Genomic DNA, 23444 nt, shown 5'->3' with positions numbered 1-23444 from the left:
CGTCTTCATAAAGTCTTCAAATGCTTTCTGGTGATGTTCTAACCATGACCATGTAACATTCTTACATGTTAGCTCTCTCAAAGGAGCTGTCAACTCAATGAAGACCGGTATAAACTTGCCTAAATAGTTGACCATGCCAAGAAAACGTTGTGCAGCTTGTACATTATTTGGTGCTGGCATCTCAAGAATGGCTGCTTGCTTGGACGGGTCTGGTTTCAAGCCAATGCTAGTAAATAAATGACCTACATATGTAACTTCTGGTAGTCTGAATTTGCACTTTAGAGGGTTAAGCTTTAAGTTCACTTCACATGCTCTGTCTAGAGCTCTCTTAAGATTTCTGTCATGCTCTGTTTCACCATTGCCTCCGACTAACAAATCATCTACTATTATGGCACAAGGATAACCTGAAAAAAATTTGCTCCATTGCATTCTGAAAGACTTCACTTGCAGAATGTATTCCGAATGTCATCGTAAGAAATCTGTATCTTCCAAATGGGGTACTGAATATAGTCAGTAATGAAGATTTGCGATAAAGCATCACTTGCCAAAATTAACATTTTGCATCTAAGACAGGAAAAAACAGTGGCATTTGGTATTAGAGCTGTGACTTCTTTGTACGCATGGAATGATGCAGTCTTCTTAATGCTTTGTTCAAATCTCTTGGGTCAATGCATATTCTGATTTCGTCTGAGCCTTTTTTTGTGAGCTGCTGCCATGGATGACATACATTCAGTAGGTTCTGTAACTGGACAAATTACACCTTGCTGTACCATTTTGTCCAACTGAGCTTTGACTTTATGCTGCATAGCTATGGGAACCCTTCTCACTGGTCTGACCGCTGGACTGATCTCTGTATCTAGTTTCATAGAATATACCACTGGAACTTTGCCCAATTTGTCATTGAAAACATCAGCATACTCTGAAAAAATAGTGTTAGTGAAGCTGGGACTGAGACATGTGCTTATTTGATGAACTTCTTTGGTAAAAGAAAGCAGATTAATTTTCATACTCTCCCTGAGACCCAATAATGACTGCACAGGTCTTCAAACTACATAGAATAATAAGCTGTAACAGTTTTTGGTCACATAACATGAAAGTACTACTGAGCCTTTGGTTTGAATTTCTTCACCTCCATAACCAACAAGTTTCACACAACTGGTCAATTTAGTTGCTCACCATCTCTCACCTTAGCAAATGTGTCTACTGACATAACATTACACTTTGAACCAGTGTCTACTTTGAGCTTGGTAGATTTCCCATTGATCTGGACAGTATAAAACACTTCACTCTTCGCCAATAAATCTACTGCATCAATTTTGTCACCAATCACCGATACACCATCTACATAGAAAGCAAACTGTTGCAGTTCAACTTGATCAATTTGCTTTTTTGAATGACCCTTCTTTGTAACAGTATGAGGCTTACTTGATTTGCAAAATTTTTGAAAATGGTTCCATTTCTTACATTTATGGCATTGATGACCAAATGCTAAGCACATTTCTCTTTTAGATTCATGGTTGGCCCCACAATTGTGTCAGTTAACAATAAAGCTTGACTTGGGATCTGCTGATTCATCCTTGTACGGAACTGACCATGCTCCTTTAACTGAACTAGTCTTAGAACTTGCTGGAAGATTGCAGGTTTTCCTTGCCACACCTACAGGGGCTACAGCTGCCATGTGCTTAGGCCTGTTTCTGTCTGCCACATGTTGCATGCTGTCTACATTTGCTCTGGAGCCTGTTGAAACCATGCTCTTATCACTTGCAAGCATATCTGTGGGCCTTTCCGTAACTTCATGAATTTGACAAATATCAATAACCTTGCTCAACATTAAATCACTGTCATGAAGAAATACGCAATACGAATTTCACAGAAATACCCACAAAGAGGATTACCAGCCTCAAACAGATGCCCTACACAGACCGTTTAAAAAAACTCCAGCTTTACTCCATCGCATATTGCCTACTCAGAGGTGATCTCTGCCTAACATACAAAGCTATGTCAAACCCAGAGCTGTTGGACATGCTTCACATAAAGAAATCCCAATCCTCTCCGAGCTGCATGCTCTAGGGACCTAAACCTTTTCACCACAATAAACAGAACATGCTAGAGAGATAGATTCCTGTCTCAGAGACTTCCCATACTCTGGAACAAACTAACTATCTATGGCAAACAAAGCTCCTCATTAGCACTCTTCAAAAAAAATCTTGATGATTGGATGGGAGATAGGAAATTCACCCCGAGGATCACTTCTGTGGCTCTGCTCGACAGGGGCACAGGAAAATAATTTTCTTGGGTGGCAAAAGCCAGGGTACCTTTTTGGCTAGGCTTATATAGGCCCTAGGGCCAATAGCCTAGTACCTACCTATGAACCTATGAACCTATGAAGCAAAATCTCCCTCACAGCAGCATTATTAATAACACACACGAGGCTGTCCTTTATTAACTCATCTTTCAAGTCACCAAACTTACATGTTTTAGCTTTGTTTCGCAGGTCAGTAATACAAGCTGCAAAAGCTTCTCCTTGCTTTTGATCTCTTGTGTAAAGCAAATGCCTCTCTAATGTAACATTGGTCTGGGGATTGCACATTTCCCTAAATTTGTGCTTCAAATACTCTGGATCTTCCCTTGATTCAGCCTGTACCATAATATGATGGTTTGCCCTTTCTCCTTCATATACTGTTGGTGCATATACAAATGAATGCTCTCTTTCTATGGCCTCTGACCCTGCCAGCTTTAGCAAAATGAATGCCCTAGTGTGTGCATCTTTATCAGAATAAGCTGCTTGTATGAATATATTGTACTTTTTCCCAAATATTCTCCAGTTCTCTGCAATATTCTGATCAAATACAAGTGGTAGCAGTTTTCAAAAACCTTCTGCCATATTAATACATCTCAGTGAAGACTTTTGCCAGTATGCACGAACACACGCACATGTACATATGCTTGAAATTTATGCTAGTACTTGTAACTATGCCCAGTAACACAACCAGCCTCTGTATAACTGAACTTTGCGAAATACGTTTCCTGGGCACTGTAATACTCTTGAAATCACCTCTTATTAGTGTAAGAAACATTTCAAACTAACTGCACTGTGCGAATAAACTGGGTGGAAGAAGCTCAGAGTAAGAAACATTTCAAAGTAATTGCACTTTGTGAATAAACAGTACACAGCACATCGAAATTTCCCCCAAATGGCAGTGCTTTGCTAATCAACTCTGTATAGTGCAAGAAAGACTTTGTAATTGCAACAAATAGACACACCCAGCATAAGAAACTTTTCAAAATGGCTGCATTTGACTGCAGTTTATGAAATAGTGGCACTTTGCATACAACAAACTCTTTGGAATAAATGCACAGTAATAAACACACACACTGCAAGCACTATGCACACTTTGAGATACTTCATATAACTCTAGTTATACTATTCAGAGCTCCACTCAATGCAAAGTAGCAGTTTATGTCAAACTACAGTAATTCACCAAAAAACACGCAATCAGTTTGCTTTATTTATACTTAATGTGCCCTTTGTTATATTCATTTTGCTCATTTAATCTCTTTTCATGCCCATTATATTTTCTTGTGGTCATTTTCACTCTAAACATGCATATTTTACTTTAACATACTGAGGTAATTCTGAACCCTTTATGTGCTTTTCTGATGCTCATTTTATGAAATATCTTAATTTCAAACATTTCATTTAATTAATAAACTTTTCATGCTTCTCATTTGTGTAGCAAATGTTTTTGTGCTATTTGTTTGCTTAGTAATGCGTTTTGTGCTCTTGAAATGCTCCGTTTTATATTTTTTATAAAATAAATCATTCGTGCAAGTTTTCATTGCCTTTAATTAGTTTTTGACCCTTTTTTTATTTTGCATTCAGTTCACTTAGTTTGCCTTCACTGTTAACTCTGCACCTCGTGGCTCTGAAAAGCACTCTCTGGAATCTCGGTTCTGACACCATGTCGCTCGTCTAGTCAAGATGAAGTAGACGAACATCATGGGTTCTGTTCAAGCAGCTTTATTATATACAAATGTAAACATATATATACAAACTAGTTGTTTCATGCATAGATGTTCACACTCTGGCTGTACTTACAAAATGGCTCTGAAGCTAGCATATGCCTGTTATTTATATTTATATGCACGTTCAGGTCTTAGAAATGTTTCTTAAAGGTAAAACACATATGTTATTCTACATTGAGGATAAACCCTTTTATCACCCAGTGGATAGCCAACTGGCTCACTAATAAGACCCAGTAGGTCAAAATTGGTAAGGACACCTCCACTAAGAGGCCGGTCACTAGTGGAATCCCCCAGGTTTCAGTACCAGTCCCACACCTTCTTGGCACACATCTTCCACACTTTCTTTGAAATGGAAGCAAACGCTGAAGATTTATGGCTGACTAAGTTGGCAGATGATTACTGGCTGGGGGCTATCACTGACTCCCCTACAGGCACTAACATTCTTCAAGAAGACCTATCATGGCCAAAGCCATGGTCTTAAACTCAATGCTAAGAAATGCATATATGTACCCTTTGGGAAGTCAACCATTCCATCTTCTTACCATGTTGGTAATACAGCCCTAAGAGCTGACCTAGTGGTCAGGGATCTGGGTATGCATGTAGGCAGTAGCCTTACCTTAGACTACAACATGGCCACAGTGGTGAGGAAATCCTTTTATGTTGTGCAGCTTATAAGTAAGGGCATGACATGTAGCTCCAAAGAAGTAATTATCCCACTGTACTCTGCCCTTATCAGGCCAATCATAGAGTACAATGCTCCCTTCAGTATATACCTGACCAGGCATATGCAGCAACTAGATCGACCTCAGAAATTCCTTACATAAAGAATACAAGGAGTAACAAACCTGCCTTATGCAGAGTGCCTTAAAGCTCTTTCCCTCTACACAGTCTCCTACAGATTGCTGAGGGGTGATCTATGCCTGGTTTACAAGGCATCCACAAATCCCACTCTTATGAATTTCCTGCATATTCGTAAGTCAAACAGTACCAGAAATACAAGGTCTGGGGACCTGAATTTTGTCTGCAACTTAAACAGAACATGCTGGAGAGACAGATATGTGTCCCAGAGACTGTCCCTCCTATGGAACAGGTTTCCCATCCATGTGAAGCTGAGTTCGTCCATTACCTAGTTTAAGTGCAACCTAGACCAGTGGATGAGAAATAGGAAATGTAACCCAGTCCTGGAACCCATGTCCCTTATGGACAGAGGTAGATTATAAATGCCTGGCCTTCAATGTCCTATTTGGATACAGGACGTCATTATTCTTTCAGGAAAACATAGATAGGCTTAGAAAGACCCCCCCCCCCCCGAGTCATTAGTCTAATAACAATATATGAATCTATGTAAATATTTGGCAAAAATATTAGAAACAGTAAAAGTTACATGGATATATTTACCAAAGAAAATGCAGGCTCCTCAGTTTAGCATTTGTCATACTGCACATGTTAATATTTCCATTTTATAACACCACTTCATAATCTTTATTACTGAATATACTGAAAATCTGGTGCAGGAAACACAACAGGAGGGTCTCAACTCGGACTTAGTAAATTTATTTTCATGAATAAAAAAGACACACGTTAAGCGCTTTCATCTGACTAGCAGACTTCTTCAGAACAATATTTGACAATTACTGCACTCTTTAAATATCAAAGTTTGGCGCCAAACACACAAGTACAATTTAGATTTAAAGACATATTACACAAATGAACTAGTAATTCGATAATGACTGTAAAGATAATAATAATGCAAATAAAATTGATAATATTGAATAATATTGAATACTTGTTGCACACACTGATTTAAAACACGCTGTCCATATACATTCTGTATGCTACTTTTTGAATTATGTATAACTACATGTAGTAGGTGTGTAACTTCATTTATATGTAACAATGCTCAAACAATATACTTGTGAAGATATATCAAAAACTGTATTTAAAAAGTATTTAAAAAGTTGTTATTAAACTACCTTGACTAGTGTTTGAAAAATTAATAAATATATTAATATATCGTAGAATGTGATTAAAATATTTAAAATTATTGATATGATGGCATGTTTTACAATAAGTGCTTAGTGTATCATAATTTGTATAAATGTTTTAAAAATATATTTTATAAAATACCTCATAGCTTACATTCAAAAATTAAGAAATTATTATGCAATATTCCATTTATGATAACACATATTCTCTAAACTTCTCTATATGTTCAATGTTTTTACATCATAATACAGGTTTTTAAAACTATTTAGATATAATGAGATATGGTTTAATACTGATAAAATCATTAATGCCTGGGTAGCTAGTGGCATCAACATATATCTGCCACCTGCTCTCTTTCATTGCCAATAGGGTCTTAATATTACCACCATACGGTGTTGGTCCTACGGTGTCTATGATGTTAAATTTAAAATAATGTCTATCATTGTTGTGCATTTTGTGCCGAGATAGGGAATTCTTATTGTCATGATTTCTAATACTATATAGGTGTTCATAAATGCGTCTTTTAAATTGTCTCTCTGTCTTGCCAATGTAGTATGCGTTACATGCCACACAAGTAGCTAAATATACCACAAATTTGGTGTTGCAATTACCATTTCTACTATATATATATGTTCTATTGGAATTTTCCAACTTACATCCTCTTTCCTCATTGATAAATTTACATTGGTTACACGCTCCACATTTTTTAGTGGATGAATTTTCTCCTTTCTTCCTAATTCCTTTAGATTCCAATAACTTCTTTATATTGAGACCTGTTTTGTATACAATTTTAGGATGCATACCCAACATCTGTGTTAGTTCATCATTACGTATAACCTGATTCCATCTGTCTTTGATGAAATTTTCAATGTAGTGGACTGATGGTGAATACATCAATACGCATACCCTTCGGCTGTATTCATCTCCGGGGTTGCTGGCTGGTATGAGGTGTACACTACCAAAATTCCCCAATAGAGACATGTACTTTTTGCCCCATTCACTAATAACATAATTAACCGTATCAGTCAAAAGTTTGGCTGGATAACCCCTAATAATGAACATAGATTTAATAAGTTCCATTTCTTTTAACATAATCTCCCTGGTGGAAGACATTCGAGCAGCCCTAATGCATTGCCCTTTGAAAATGTTTTTGAACACATGGGGAGGGTGATTACTACTGTACGCCAAATAGTCATTCGAGAAAGTCTCTTTCCTATAAATGCTGGATATAAACCCATTGTCCCCTTGGCTTATATAAGTGTCCAAATATGCAATGCCACTGGTACTGATGGTATGTGTAAACTTAAGAAATTCTGTTGTATTATTGATATAACTAATAAAATCAGAGATCTTATCAATCGGTCCATCCCATAGCACAAACAGGTTATCTAAGAATCTAGTGTAGTGAACAATGTGCTGGTAATGTTCAGATTTGAACAGATATTCTGATTCCCATTCAAGCATCACAAGATTTGCGAATATGGGAGCGCATGCTGCTCCCATTGCAACACCCTTAGTTTGTTTGAAAAACTCATTTTCGAACTGGATGTAATTGTGGTCTAAGACCAGCCCCATCATGTCTGTAATGAGGCATATTTTGTCCCAACTCAGACTGGAGCATTTCCTCAAGCTACTGCTGAAATACTCTAAGCCCAGATCCCTAGGGATACAGGAAAATAAATCTGTTACATCGATGGTTATAAAAATAAGGTTGTTTTTCCATACTTGGGATGTTAACTGGCCCAAAAATGTCCATGAATCTTTAGTTAAATGTAGGATATTTTTGTACACTGGTTTCACCCATGTATCTATAGCTACACCCAATGGAAATGTTTTAGCTTTGCTTCCTGATATAATAGGCCTGAAAGGAGGGTGTATAAGGTTTTTATGGACTTTGGGAATCCCAACAATCGTGGCTAATATAGGGTATTCCACCTTTAAAAAATCATATGTATCTAAGCTGATCCTATTGTCCAACATATATTCCTCTAATGCTAAATCAATGCGTCTATAACCTATATTGATCTCATTGAGTGAAATTGCATCATAGTTTCCTGATTGATGCAAAATATGGTATATTTCATTAATGTAATCCATGTTGTTGAATACAACAATCCCCCCCCCCCTTTGTCTGGTTTCATTAACCTAACCTCTTTATTGTTCACAAACTTTCATAAGCATTTATATTCGTCCTCTGTCAAATTCCCCTCAGGTCCAATATTGTTGCTCTTGTCAACCTTGTAATTATTTCTAAAACAATATATATCATTGCAAATCATTTTCTCAAAGTTTGTCACTTTTAAATTGCTAGGTGGTATATACGTGCTTTTCTTCTTAAGACATAGGGGTACCATATTGGTATGTTCTCCATTACTTCCACCAAAATGAATGGCTAAATTTAATCTCCTGCAAAATAATTTCACTTCAACAATAGTGTCCACCAAACTGAAGTTAACAGTGGGAATGAATTTCATGCCTTTTGAAAACACACTAAAAAATTCCTTAGTTATCTCAAGATTGGTGTAATTGAACACATTGAACCCTTGTTTGGAAATAATAATTTTGCTTCCATTACTATCTTGTGTATCATCTATGCCACCTGCCTCTTCCTGATGATTAACTGTATTGTTAGATTCATTATTGTGTTCTAAGCCTGATAAATGGGAATATTCAATGCCATGGTCACTAGGTTCAAAAATATGTTCAGTATTTGTGATATCCACTTCATGCATGTTTTTCACAAATCTACTCATCTCATTCTTCTGTTCCTTGTTGAATGTGTGTTTTTTGAGGGTGGGTAAAACCTGCCCCCTTGAAAATTCATATCTCCTTCTGTATTCCTATGTTCATTGTGTACATCCCTGTCATGATCATTAATCATGCTATTCTTTGGCCAAATATATGCCCTTTGATTCTCATACAGATCAATATCACGAACTATCTTCCTTTGTTTCCTCTCATAAATTACTGAAGCTTTACGGTTGGCATCTAAAAACTGCTTGTCATACAATTCATTCCATTCACTAAACATTTCATTATTGATAATGTCCATATTTAGTTTATCTACTTCAGATATTGCACAAGCCAATTTAACATCATTTTTCTGCATTAATAATTTGATATAGTCAAAACCAAAGCTGTCAAACAGTTTATTGAATTCCACAATAGTTACACGGTTTAAGTCCTGCCCCATTGCTACTTTAAAAAGTCTAATACCTTTGGGTACTATTTTTAAAGCTAAACATTTGCTAAAATAGGCATTTTCTATTTTTAAACTTTTAATAACTGTAAGTTTTTTACCCAATGCGTATATCATTTCTCTAATACTATCTTTCGACATTTGTTTTGTACCAACCATGTATCGTTCACTACTGTATCCAACATCGTATTTGTTATGTTTTTCAAAATCAACATTTTCATTTAAAAAATGGTCCAAATGACCAATCATTCCTTCATTACTTGTTTTGTCCAAAACTAGAGTCTTATACTTGTTGATATTCCCTCCTTTGAAGGCATTAGGACTGGAATATAGTTCAGTACCTTTAATAATGTCAACTTGCTTCCTGGTAATGGCTGAGTATGTTTTTGCAGGTTGCTGGCGTTTCGGTCTCGCCCCCAATCGCTCTGCCTCATCTCGAACATGGAAAAGGCTGAAATCAAATGTAAAATCACCCGCCGATGATTTACTGTTGTTTAAATCCATGTTTTCACTCAGGCCACCTTCATGTGAAGAATGTACACCACACTCCACCCGATTTGGCTGGCCATTTGGTATTTCCATCTGCGTGCTCGCATCTATAGCAGTCGCTGCCACTCTCCTTGCAGAGCAGGAATCTTCCTCTCCAGTTACATTAGACTGTTGCTTTTCCCTTATGTTAGTGTCACCATAAGGATTGGTGACTGTCAACGAGCGCCCGACTAGCTCGAGTAAACGGGACACTTCCTCCTTCAGTGCAGTGACCTCTGAACGTAGGTTAGCTAAATCCACGTTGTCCAATGAAGCCTGAGACCCCACGTCGTTCTCCATACCAGACGCTGACGCAAAACACTTCTCACAGGCAACAACGTAAATATACTGAAAATCTGGTGCAGGAAACACAACAGGAGGGTCTCAACTCGGACTTAGCAAATTTATTTTCACGAATAAAAAAGACACACGTTAAGCGCTTTCATCTGACTAGCAGACTTCTTCAGAACAATATTTGACAATTACTGCACTCTTTAAATATCAAAGTTTGGCGCCAAACACACAAGTACAATTTGGATTTAAAGACATATTACACAAATGAACTAGTAATTTGATAATGACTGTAAAGATAATAATAATGCAAATAAAATTGATAATATTCATCTGCTAGTCAGATGAAAGCGCTTAACGTGTGTCTTTTTTATTCGTGAAAATAAATTTACTAAGTCCGAGTTGAGGCCCTCCTGTTGTGTTTCCTGCACCAGATTTTCAGTATATTTACGTTGTTGCCCGTGAGAAGTGTTTTATTACTGAATATTTCACATCTTGCCTCATGGTGATATTACAAAGTAACAGCTAAACAACCTTGCAGTTGTACTATAGATGCTGCATTCAAAATATGGGTCAAAATGAGGAACATTAGTTTAAAATTCTCATTTAGAAACCTTGAAACCAAGATGTACCCCCACCACCATCTAAATGCATTTTATATTTTATCACATATCTCAATTTGTAGATCAAGTATGAGAAGTGAATATGTGTTTGCTCCTTTGGATAATGACAACCCCTTAGCTTTTGGTGGTAACTGTCAGTGGAAATGAAGGGGGGTCTGCACTCGGGAGTCAGGAGAAGGATATTGGTGAACTGTAAAAAAGGAACTTTATTTTAATTGTTTAACAGAAACTGAATAGAAGACAGCAGTTGTTTTCAGACCTCTCAGCTGTCCCTATTTTGTAGGGACACCCCTTGATGTTTCTCAACAATTTGCACCATTCCTCCTAAAACTGAAAATCATTTTGAGAATTTCTAAGATAATAGTGCCAATATTTAAAATGTGATATATATTTCACAACAAGCTGCAATCCAAGTGAAAACCTCTGAGGTTCAGTACGCACCAGCAGTGCCCCACAATAAGTGATCTTTTTGTTTAATGTCTACAAAATCTTTCCTTACGGCAATAAAGGCAGTGTATGCTATTCAGGGGATAACAACTGGTTGACGTTTAGCAAAAGTATTAATGTTCACTAATATTGTTCCACTGTATTTATCCAGTCCCAGCAATTCAGTGTCTAATTTATAAATGTCAGCTTGTTCCCTAGAAGTACATCTTAAACTACCAATTCAGTATCACAGAGACTCAGATACCTTACAAATATAAGTAAAGATGTCCTAAAGATATAAGTAAAGATGTCTGTAACCTAGAGCAGGAAAAGGTACAGAAAGATTTGAAATATCAGATATCATGCTTTAATCAAACATGCATTATATTAAATATAAATCTCTGAAAAACATGCTCTCGGTAAATACAAAGAAATTTTAGGTCTATATCACACTCTAAATAAGAATGGATACATGTAATAAAAATGAATGTGCCTCTCAGGTTCTAATCCTCCTCACTCTCTTTGTGTCATTAACATTTTACCTATGTTATAATTCAATAAAATAAAATGACTGTGGTCTCTGTAAAGTAAAATAAGCAACAAATTATATACTGACTACAAGAACTTCATTGTTCCTAAAAATTACCAGTACAGTTAAACTTTCTGATCTATTCTCTTAATATGCAAGACCCAGATAACTAACCTACTGGCCCACTATAAGAAGGAAGCAATATGTATCACTTTCTTATGAGTCCATCTAGAAATGATAACCACTGAAGACCTGTTAATACCATGGAAATTCTTCTATTCTTATGAGAAGTCATGCTGAGCTGGTAAACCAAAGTCTGCACTAAGTATCTTACATCTCTCTAGGCAGCGTTAAAAGAAAACCCAGCCTAGCTTATACATGAAAACCAAAATGCGCAAATGAGACAGGTGCTCACAAACTAGTGAAGCCCAAAGAATTGTATTATAAAAATCAACCTTTAAATTCCTATTTTAAAAAAGGTATTATCATATTAAAATAAATATTTTTAGGGATTTGTAGATATTTTGAAAGTTAATAATTGCCTGAATGCAGAATGCTTACATACCATTCATGAAGCAATGACACTCACAGATTAATCAGGACTTAACCATTTACTTTTGTTTTGGCTAACATGCATATTATACCCCACAGTACATTACCCATCTTGCAGCGACATTATTAACCCATTTCAAGATGATGTAATAAAAATCTTTGCAGCTTCAGAAGTGTATCTTCCTCCCACACTGCAACTTATAATGCTGTTAAAAGTAATAACGTATATTGTACAGCAGCTAAAATGGAAACTGTGTACGAGGGAGTTAAGGATATGTAGCTTAAATTTGGTTCTTTGTATATATCACTGGAGTACTTTTGGCTTATGCTCTGTGACTACAGTGTTTTTGTAAAATATGTAAAAGCAAGTAGATCTAGGGTTAGGAATCAAAGGCTTATTGAAAGGCCCACATCTTAAGTGTTTCCCAAAGAATGCTCTAATTATCTAAAGCAGAAATCGCCAGATTCACTGACCTCATAAGAAATATTGGCTCGCACTCCACAATAATGAAAACACTTTGCAGTGCTGTGTAACCAAAAGAAAAGCTGTACAACAGTGTTGTCTAAGAATAAATTAACTTTATGTCCTCCCCTGAAACAGATAAGATTCATGCAGCAGAATAAAGCCCTTATTTTATAGCAATCCTGACTGACAGTGCCACTACTTACCCACATAAACACATTACCTGGGTGATCTGGTTTTGAGTTATTGGCACACAGAACGGGGTTTGCGTTTGACCCAGTGAGTAAGCATGTGGCCAGTACAAGTAGCAGGAGGCATAACCAGTACTAATGACATTATGTTAATGGTGTACCTGTTATTTGTTCCTGTCACCGATATTACATGACATTATGTTAATGGTGTACCCGTAATTTGTTCCCATCACTGTTATTACATGACATTATGTTAATGTTGTACCCATTATTTGTTCCCGTCACCGATATTACATGACATTATGTTAATGGTGTACCCATTATTTTTTCCCATCACTGATATTACATGACATTATGTTAATGGTGTACCCGTTATTTGTTCCTGTCACAGATATTACATGACATTATGTTAATGGTGTATCCGTTATTTGTTCCTGTCATGGATATTACATGACATTGTGGTAATGGTTTACTGTTTATTTGTTCCAATCACTGTTATTACATGACATTATGCTAATGGTGTACCCGTTATTTGTTCCCGTCACTGATATTACATGCTATTATAGGTTCATAGGTTGGTACTAGGCTATTGGCCCTAGGGCCTATACAAGCCTAGCAATAACAATTCCCTGGATATTTCTTCCCGCAATATTTACTTCCCTGGACCCCTGTCTAGCAGGGCGACTGCCATGATCCCTGGGGTGAATTTCCTATCTCCCATCCAATCTTCAAGGTTCCTTTTGAAGAGGGCCAAGGAGGCACTCTGCTTGACATGTATGGGCAGTCTATTCCAGAGTTTGGGGAGTCTCTGGGTCAGGAACCTATCCCTCCAGCATGTTTTGTTCATTGTGATGACAAGGGTTAGATCCCTGGAGCATGTGGCTCTGAGGGATTGGGATTTCTTTAAGTGGAGCATGTCCAACAGCTCAGGGTTTGACATCGCTTTGTATGTTAAGCAGAGATCACCTCTGAGTAGACAATATGCCACAGAGTATAGCTGGAGTTTTTTTAGATGGTCAGCATAGGGCATCTGCTTTAGGCCTGTAATTCTTTTAGTGAGGTATTTCTGCGGCCTTTCCAGCTGTTGCAGATGTCTTGTGAGGTACATACCAAACAGGGCATTGTACTCTATAATGGATCAAATAAGGGAAGAGTACAGTAGGACAATGACCTCCTTTTTTCTGGATGAAAAGCCTTTAGTGATGAGGTGTACCACATAGAAGGATTTCCTGACTGTTGTGGTGATGTGGTTATCGAAGGTGAGACCACTGTCCACCTGTGTCCTTAAGTCTCTCATTACACTTTCAGTGTTTAGTGTACTGCCACCTATGTAGTAATTCATGTGTACATGTTTTTTCCCAAAGGGGATAACTATACATTTCTTGACATTAAGCTTGAGCCCATGGCTCTGGCACCAAGCATCCATTTCTGCAAGGCCCTTTTGTACAATATCCACATCATTTGGGGATTCAATAATGGCTCCCAGTTTGCAGTCAACTGCGAACTTTGTTAGTCAGAGTCCCTTAGTGTTGGCCTGTACTTCAGAGAAGTAGATGCCAAACAAGAGCGGTCCCAGGACTGAACCTTGAGGTACTCCACTTGTCACTTGTCTGGAGATGGATTTGGAGTAGGCTACTTTTACAGTCTGGGTTCTGTCAGTAAGCCAGTTGGCAACCCATCGAGTGACATAGGGATTTATGCCCAGCTTAGTAAGTTTATCTATGATTCCAGAGTGGGGGATGGTGTTGAAGGCCTTGGCGAGGTCCAGATAGGCTGTGTGGACTGCCTTACCCTCGACCACAGCTCTGGAGACTGATTCGAAGAAGTCAATCAGGTTCAGGAGACAAGATCGGCCCTTCACTTACCCAAACTGGGTGGGGTCCAGTGTTTGAAGGTTGCCAATGTCTTTGTTTATAAGTTTCATGATAATGCATTCCATGCCCTTGCAGATCAGGCTCGTCAGACTGATGGGATGGTAGTTCCCAGGATCCAAGGTGGATCCCCCCTTGTGGAGTACGATAACTGTAGCTGTTCACCACTCAGTGGGCATGAAGCCTGAGGTGAGGCTATGATTAAACATGACACTTAGGTGAGGTGCCAGTTCATTTTGTAGTTCATGTAGTACACAGCCCGGGATGTCATCTGGTCCCATGGATGCCATATTCTTAGCTTTGGAGAGTGCGGTTTCTACCTGTGTGGCCATGATTACTGGAATTTGGCAATCTTTTGGTATTGAGATGGGCCCTTTAGGGGGTGAGAGGGGGGTGAAGTTGGCACTAAATTGATCTGCCAGGATATTGGCAATATCCTTGGGATCAGTATATTTAATGCCATTCTGTTGTAGCTCAGGGCAGATCTGAGCATTGCCATTTAGATTCTTGACATAACTGTAGAATGCCTTGTGGCTGTCTTTGGAATCTTTGGCAGTTTTATTTTCATAACTAGCTGTGGAGGATTTTATGAGGGATCTCAGCTTCTTACTGAGACTGGTAAGGGAGTTTTTTGCATCCTGGGGTTTTCCTCTTTTCTGCAACAGTTTCTTCCTTCTGTTGTATAGTTTGTTTATGGCAGGAGACCACCAGATTGGCTTCCTTTTTTTGGAGGAGAGCATCTTGGTTCTATTTGGGATGGCACGATTCATGCACGAGTGGATGTTCTCTTACAGTGCCTTAGTGTAGGATTCAGCAGTCAAGCTTTCAGATCCCGTCTGCGTGGGTGTCATGAAGTTTGTCACTTCTGACTTGAATAGCATGAAGTTGGCTTTGGAGAAGTTTTTTATGGAGGTTTCCTTACTGGGGGGTGGGGGTGGGATGTGGATGTCAAGGGTGATTTGCTTATGGTCAGGCCTAACCAATGAGGGGGTGACCACTGGTGTGGAGCATCTATCTCTCATGTTGGTAATAACCAGGTATAAGATATTGGAGCCCCTGGTGGGACAATGGATTAGTTAATCCAGGGCACTGAAATTTATGAAGTCCAAGAACCGTTGGGAAAAGGTGTTGGTACCCGAGTAGTTTTCCCAGTTAATGGCAGGGTAGTTGAAATTACCCAGTATTAGGGTGTTTGGTTGTATCTTAATATTTTCCAGTATGTTTAGAAAGGTGTAGAGAGAATCTTGGGGCATGGTGGGGAATCTGTAGCACTCTACAATTTGGATTGCAGTCTTACCTAGTGTTAGTTGCACCTGGAGAATTTCAGATGCATTGTGTTGGGCAACTTGCCTGGAGGTGTGAATATCCTTGGTGAATATGGACACTCCTCCACCTTTAGTGTTTCGGTCATGGTTTGCTGGCTGAAAAATGTGGTAAGAGTTGTAGCCTGGTATTGCAGGGGTGCTCTCTGGAGCCTTGAACCAGGTCTCAGTTACTGCACAGATATCGATGTTCTCCATTTTTAGGAGTGCCTCGAGAGAGTGCATTTTGAGGTTTAGACTTCTAGCATTAAGTAGCATTACCTTCAGATTTTGCATGCTTGTATCTGTCATGGTGGTGGTTTTGTCCTTTGAACCTTGCCTAAAAAAGGCACTATAAGGGTGGCAAGAGCTTTAGGCAGCAACCTGAATCCCAAGGGTAACAGGTGCAGACGATCTCTGGCAAAGCATCGTGGTTTGTCGATCATGTCTTCCCAGGCAGACAGATACTGGATCCCCTTTGAATGACACCAGAAGCTTAGCCAATTGTTGAAGTCAATCATTTTGTCCTTATACTGTGGTATTATTCTGGGCAAAGGCAGGATGCTACTCAGGGCTAGGGTCATACCTGCCTGGGCCACATAATCCGAGAGCTCTTCCATGTCTCTTTTCATGTAGTCCAGGGAGGTACATCTCAAGTCATTCACTCCAGGTGTACTCATTATTTGTTCCTGTCACAAATATTACATAACATTATGTTAATGGTGTACCCATTATTTGTTCCCGTCACTCATATTACATGACATTATGCTAATGGTGTACCCGTTATTTGTTCCCGTCACTCATATTACATGACATTATGTTAATGGTATACCCATTATTTGTTCCCGTCACTGTTATTACCTGACATTGTGGTAATGGTGCACCCGTTATTTGTTCCTATCACTGTTATTACATGGCATTATGTTATTGGCGTACCCATTATTTGTTGCCATCACTGATATTACATGGCGTTATGTTAATGGTGTACCCATTATTTGTTTGTGTCACGGATATTGCATTACATTATGTTAATGGTGTACCTGTTATTTGCTCCCGTCACTGTTATTACATAACATTGTGGTAATAGTGTACCTGTTATTTGTTCCCGTCACTGATATTACATGACATTATGTTAATGGTGCACCCATTATTTGTTCCCATCACTGATATTATATGACATTATGTTAATGGTGTACCTGTTATTTGTTCCCATCACTGATATTACATGACATTACGTTAATGGTGTACCGGTTATTTGTTCCTGTTACTGATATTACATGATGTTATGTTAATGGTTTACCTGTTATTTGTTCCTCTCACCGATATTACATGACATTATGTTAATGGTGTAGCCGTTATTTGTTCCCGTCACTGATATTACATAACATTGTGGTAATAGTGTACCTGTTATTTGTTCCCGTCACTGATATTACATGACATTATGTTAATGGTGTACCCATTATTTGCTCCCATCACTGATATTATATGACATTATGTTAATGGTGTACCCGTTATTTGTTCCCATCACTGATATTACATGACATTACGTTAATGGTGTACCCGTTATTTGTTCCTGTTACTGATATTACATGATGTTATGTTAATGGTGTACCTGTTATTTGTTCCTGTCACCGATATTACATGACATTATGTTAATGGTGTACCCGTTATTTGTTCCTGTCATGGATATTACATGACATTATGTTAATGGTGTGCCTGTTATTTGTTCCCATCACTGATATTACATGACATCATGTTAATGCTGTACCTGTTATTTGTTCCCATCACTGATATTACATGACATTATGTTAATGGTATACCCGTTATTTGTTCCCATCACTGTTATTACTTGACGTTATTTTAATGGTGTACCCGTTATTTGTTCCCATCATTGATATTACATGACATTATGATAATGGTGTACCCATTATTTGTGCCTGTCATGGATATTACACGACATTATGTTAATAGTGTACCCATTATTTGTTCCCATCACTGATATTATATGACATTATGTTAATGGTGTACCCATTATTTGTTCCCGTCACTGATATTACATAACATTGTGGTAATAGTGTGCCTGTTATTTGTTCCCATCACTGATATTACATGACATTATGTTAATGGTGTACCCATTATTTGTTCCCATCACTGATATTATATGACATTATGTTAATGGTGTACCCGTTATTTGTTCCCATCACTGATATTACATGACATTACGTTAATGGTGTACCCGTTATTTGTTCCTGTTACTGATATTACATGATGTTATGTTAATGGTGTACCTGTTATTTGTTCCCATCACTGTTATTACATGACATTATGTTAATGGTGCACCCATTATTTGTGCCTGTCATGGATATTACATGACATTATGTTAATAGTGTACCCGTTATTTGTTCCTGTCACTGATATTACTGTTATATATGTACTTAAGTGTGATAAGATAAAAACAAATTACAGCAGGGTTCTGAGTAAGTTATTACTAAATAATACACATGGAAATGTAGGGAGAGTCGGCGATGGGTAAGGGCATATACTCAGTGTCAATTATGTGATTAAAAATTATCAGGAACAAAAAGCTTATAAACCTGATGCAGTGTATAACAAAATATCCATCACCCCAGTTATAAAAAAAGAAGCATGCTAAATGATAAAAAATTCTGTTCAGTGTCGGTTTTTTAACTTCCTCCAGCTGTCCAAATGCCATCCTGTTTTATTAAATCTTTGTATAGCAGCACTGCAGAGTTGTCTAGCTTTGATTCCTAGAAATTCATTTTCTGATAGCACATAGTTATTGCTTTCTACTCTTCCCTAACCTGGCTCCCGGTTTCACCCTTAGATGATAAGATTACTTGAGTAGTCTTCCCTGCCTCTTCTTCCTCAGATCTGCACTGTCAGCGCACACACGCACACACACACACACACACACACACACACACACACACACACACACACACGCACACACGCACACATGCTTAGCACACAGTCACACAGACACTCACATACATAAGTACATGAACACATGTACAGACACACACACACACACACACACACACACACACACACACACACACACACACACACACGCACACATGCTTAGCACACAGTCACACAGACACTCACATACATAAGTACATGAACACATGTACAGACACACACACACACACACACATACACACGCACACACGCACACACACACACACACACACACACACACACACACACACACACACACACACACACACACACACACACACACACACACACACCTGTATCTGTCAAAAAAGTCTGTCTTTCTGTTTGTCTGCAACATTAAGGGTCTGCCTTCAGTGTCCTACTCTGCATGACTCTTTTATTCATTATTTTCCTGATTTCCATTATAAATATACATTATTTTTTTATTCCTAGTTGTACTGACAGTTTCTGTGGATGAATACTGTATCTGCTTTGTAAACTGTGTGCTGCTATGAGATGTTTTATAAAAAAGCTTCCTGCATTTAAATTTGGGACCTCAACTAAGAAAAATGAAATTAAACAATTAGTGTTAAATACGTGTTGTTTAAAAATATATCAAAGGCAATACTGATTTTATTCAGAAGGCAATGCAAACAACTGAATAAGAATGTTTCAGACAACACAGTGAGAAATAAAGCCTATAGTGCTTAGAGCATGTTTGTAACTGAGCTTCATGCATACCAGTGATTACACAGTAAAAGCAGGGTGCGAGTACATTAAACACCAAACAGTGAAAATGATGTCACAAACTAGAGTCTCATAAGACTTACAAGCGGAATCTTTATTTTTAGCACCTGCATTTAAGATCCCCTGTGTACAAAGCAAGGAGTGAGACTTTCACGTCCTGCTGCTGCTGCAAAAGAAGTGCTGTATACCAGACCGATACATGTGCGAATTGCCAATGTTGCTTTTAAAATAGTAGAAATGTTTACTACAGAATGCACTACACAACCATGTATGCTCCTTTCTCTGCAGTTGCTTCATCAGTTCCCCTTTTTCTTGGTGCAGGGCCACCAAGCGGTTCAGCTTATGTAGTGGGCATGCCATCTGTACCTTACATGGTGATAGAGTACCTTCAGGCTGTCACATGAACTGTCTGGAAGGATCCATTGCTTCATGTAGTGACTGACTCCCTTCAGACTGTCACACATACTGTCTGGAAGGCTGGTACCAGCCTTCTTGCCTCCTGAAAGGTTTCTTATTATGCAACAAATCTAATAAAGAGATCAAGAATCACAATTATGGTAGGGCTGGATCCAAGCACATGACAGATGGATCAAGACATCCACCTCCCCTCCCAGGGGATTTTGACGTGAAGGTTCTGCTGAATGAGAGCTACATTTGGAAGCAGGGTCATCTAACTGCTCGCCAAAAGATTGCTAGGATTATTTTTGCTGAGCAGTTTCTTAGTACCATAATCAAATTCCAGGCACAGAGTAACCTCCATCTACTTCTTCTTGGGTATATTTATTTATGTTACCTCCCCCATAAAAGGAAACTGAAAACACTGGAAGGACAGGAACAGTGGCAAATCCTTTGCTTGACTTTCTTATTATTTTCTTTTGTCTATATTATACTATTCTCAGTTCATGTCTCTGTTCATGTTTCTGTTTATATTTTTGTTTGCATTATTCCCTCAGGTAACAAACTAGCCAAGATGAGAACCAGTATTTCATACTCCAAGTCCAAATCAAAAATAGACTGAGTGAGGAAAGGGAAAAAAAAGTCAGTGCATCAGTGAAATGCAGAGGTGCTGCTTTTTGCACAACTATTAGGAAAGATACTGAACTGTTTACTTCTGCTTACCTTCACCCTTTATATGTGATCAGGCAGTAAAATCATAAAGAGCATACTGTACAGAGTGTCACCATGTTTTTTAATCCACATTTGTCCCCCATTTCACTTCAGCAAGAAGCATATTATGTTTTCATTACAGTTTAGTAATACCTTCTGAGCAGAGGCTCATGGAATTAAGGATGTCCTTTCTTTGATCATCCCATGCAAACTGAGACAGAATCAAGTAAAAAGGTATTTGTTCCCCTTCTCGAAGACACATACACACACGCATGCATATACACACACACACACACACACACACACACACACACACACACACACACACACACACACACACACACACACACACACACACAAACTTTAAGGGACGTAATAAGTACCACAGTGTAATTGCCAAGGATTCTACAATCCCTGAACACAACACAAACAATAGTTACCATATTTGCTGTATTGGCATGCTGCATGTGACTTTATGCACTGCTTTTCCCCAAAGACTGAATATTTAATCTTACAGAATTCTGTAGCAAAGTGTACAAATCACTGACAGCTGGCACACGTGTAACCTGACATAATGTGGTATTAACATGTTAAATGGAATGCACATAATGGTACACAGTGATATAATGTGTTTCCATGAAAAGTTGAAGAAATATAACCTAAAAGAGTGACATAGCATGTAACCCACGAAATTATACTCTTGTGTTTTACATTCATATTATGTGCAACACTACCCTTCACCGGTGAGATATGTGGCTTTCAAAAGCAAAATAATATAACTCAAAGACAGCAGCTACCAATATTGGTATGCAAGAAATTCTGCCACGGTATTTAACATGCTTCCTTTTAGTCAAAGCTCATGTGCATGATTTAGAAAATTAAAGCCTGCATTTTTTTAAATATATTGTTAAATGTTATGTACAAAGCAAGCATATGCATGTTAAGTTCCACAACAGCTATGGGTCTGTTTATAATTGGACTTCTACACCTGCTGTACCAGTGTGCCTGTCACCCTTCCTGCTTGCTTGCCCTTGACGTGCATGTTTATACTACTGCTCACCTCTTCCCTCGCACTCTCAGCCTCCTCTTCTGGTACGGAAGTGCTGCTACTCTCACTGGCTGCTGCTGCTACTGCTGCCGCAGCGGAGGCTGGAGGGGACATGGTGGTGCTGATGAAGGTGATGATGAGGGGACATGGACCACCTTGTCAAAAGCAACTCCTCCCGAAATGTCAGAGCATCCCAGGAGGCCAACAGGCAGAAGTAAAAGCATTATCCAAATCAGAGGAGGAGAAGAATAGCGCTGACATAAACACACAAGCTGAAGAAAATCCCAGAAGATCCTTCTATGTTTAATTCAAGGACATTGGCAGAAAAAGCTCATCTCACGCAGAACAAATGAGATTCTCTCTTGTATCCCACTCACAAATTGCAGATGCAGTTGTATATCTTTCGGACACACAGCCCAATGAGATTAGGAGCAAGATCTAGTTATATTTTATTATAGCATCCTTTTCTTTAGATGTTAAATAAGTTTAAATCCCAACTGCTGTTTTCATCTTGTTCTCTCATATGTTCGGTCATTTTATTTCTCTCTCTCTCTATTTTTCTCTCTCTAAGCTGACAGCAAGGCAGCCTCAAAGCCTTACGAGACCATGGGGTTTCCCTTTCTGAGAGCAAAGCAGGTATTCCATCTCAAGGTACATAACGGAGGATGCAGTTCCAAGCTGAGTGAAAAAGGAGCTGGGGATGCAAAAAACAGAGAGAAAGATAACAGGGATGCTGAACAGTGCTCTCAGGGTACGACTGGTAGAAGCAGGTGCGTCGGGAAAGGGAAGGTTAGGAAAGGCAGAGGGAGATCTTTAGGAGAATGTAATCCAGGTGATTATGGAGAAAGAATGCAGGGTGTCTGGGGAGGAAAGAAAAGGATGGAGGATTGTTCTGCTCTGTTAATTCCCTCCCTCCTTTTTCTACAGGATTTCTGGCTTGCTCTCTCACTCCCTCTGCTGAAGAAGGTGATGCAAATTTCTCTCTCTCTCTTTCATTCTGCCTCAAAACTGAATATTCTCCTCACACACCGATAAACAGGGAATTATAGTATTGAACTAATCTAATCACCTACATCACCCTACCAGCCTTAGAGGCCTGTCTGGCTGTCTAGAAAACAAAGCAACTAATTTTCCAGCTACTGCAAGCTAAAGCCTGAACTGCAGTATTCTCATTAACATATTGCATTATATATTGACTGTTCATGTAGTTAGAAACATGCATTTACTATAAAAAAAAGAATGGAAGAAGAAAGAGAGTCTGAGCTTTGTCGTTTTATGCTGCCAAGGTAAAATAGATTTGAGTATATGAATAAATGTGTCTGGATAAGTGAGAAACAATTAACATTTTGTAAATAAAAAGAAGGAAGGACCGCAGCGGTTCAGGAATAATGCTTGGATGGTGAACTCACATAACGTTTTGTGTGCCTGTCTTACTATAGTTAAAACCCAAAATAAGAATGCACACAGACATTAGTGTGTTTTCTCCTTTTCCTATAGTCTCTTCCCTGTCTCTTAGTCTGCATGTGCATGTGTGTGTGTGTGTGTGTGTGTGTGTGTGTGTGTGTGTGTGTGTGTGTGTGTGTGTGCGTGTGCGC

At 38.5% G+C, this 23444-nt stretch overlaps 1 protein-coding gene across 1 annotated transcript in view; it reads right to left on the bottom strand.

The window, feature by feature from the left end:
* TMEM151B (transmembrane protein 151B) overlaps positions 1-22819 on the bottom strand; it is a 270802-nt gene extending 247983 nt beyond the window's left edge. Inside the window, exon 1 of the mRNA XM_044060889.1 lies at positions 21862-22819. Coding sequence (XP_043916824.1) covers positions 21862-21963 — 102 coding nt within the window. The 5' untranslated portion in view covers positions 21964-22819. The remainder of the gene's footprint in view (positions 1-21861) is intronic.
* Positions 22820-23444: the final 625 nt, after the last annotated feature.

Source organism: Protopterus annectens, chromosome 1.part0, assembly GCF_019279795.1.
Source record: "Protopterus annectens isolate FY-2018-M chromosome 1.part0, PAN1.0, whole genome shotgun sequence".
NCBI classification, from domain to species: Eukaryota; Metazoa; Chordata; order Ceratodontiformes; family Protopteridae; genus Protopterus; species Protopterus annectens.
This window is presented reverse-complemented; position numbering and strand designations above follow the sequence as displayed.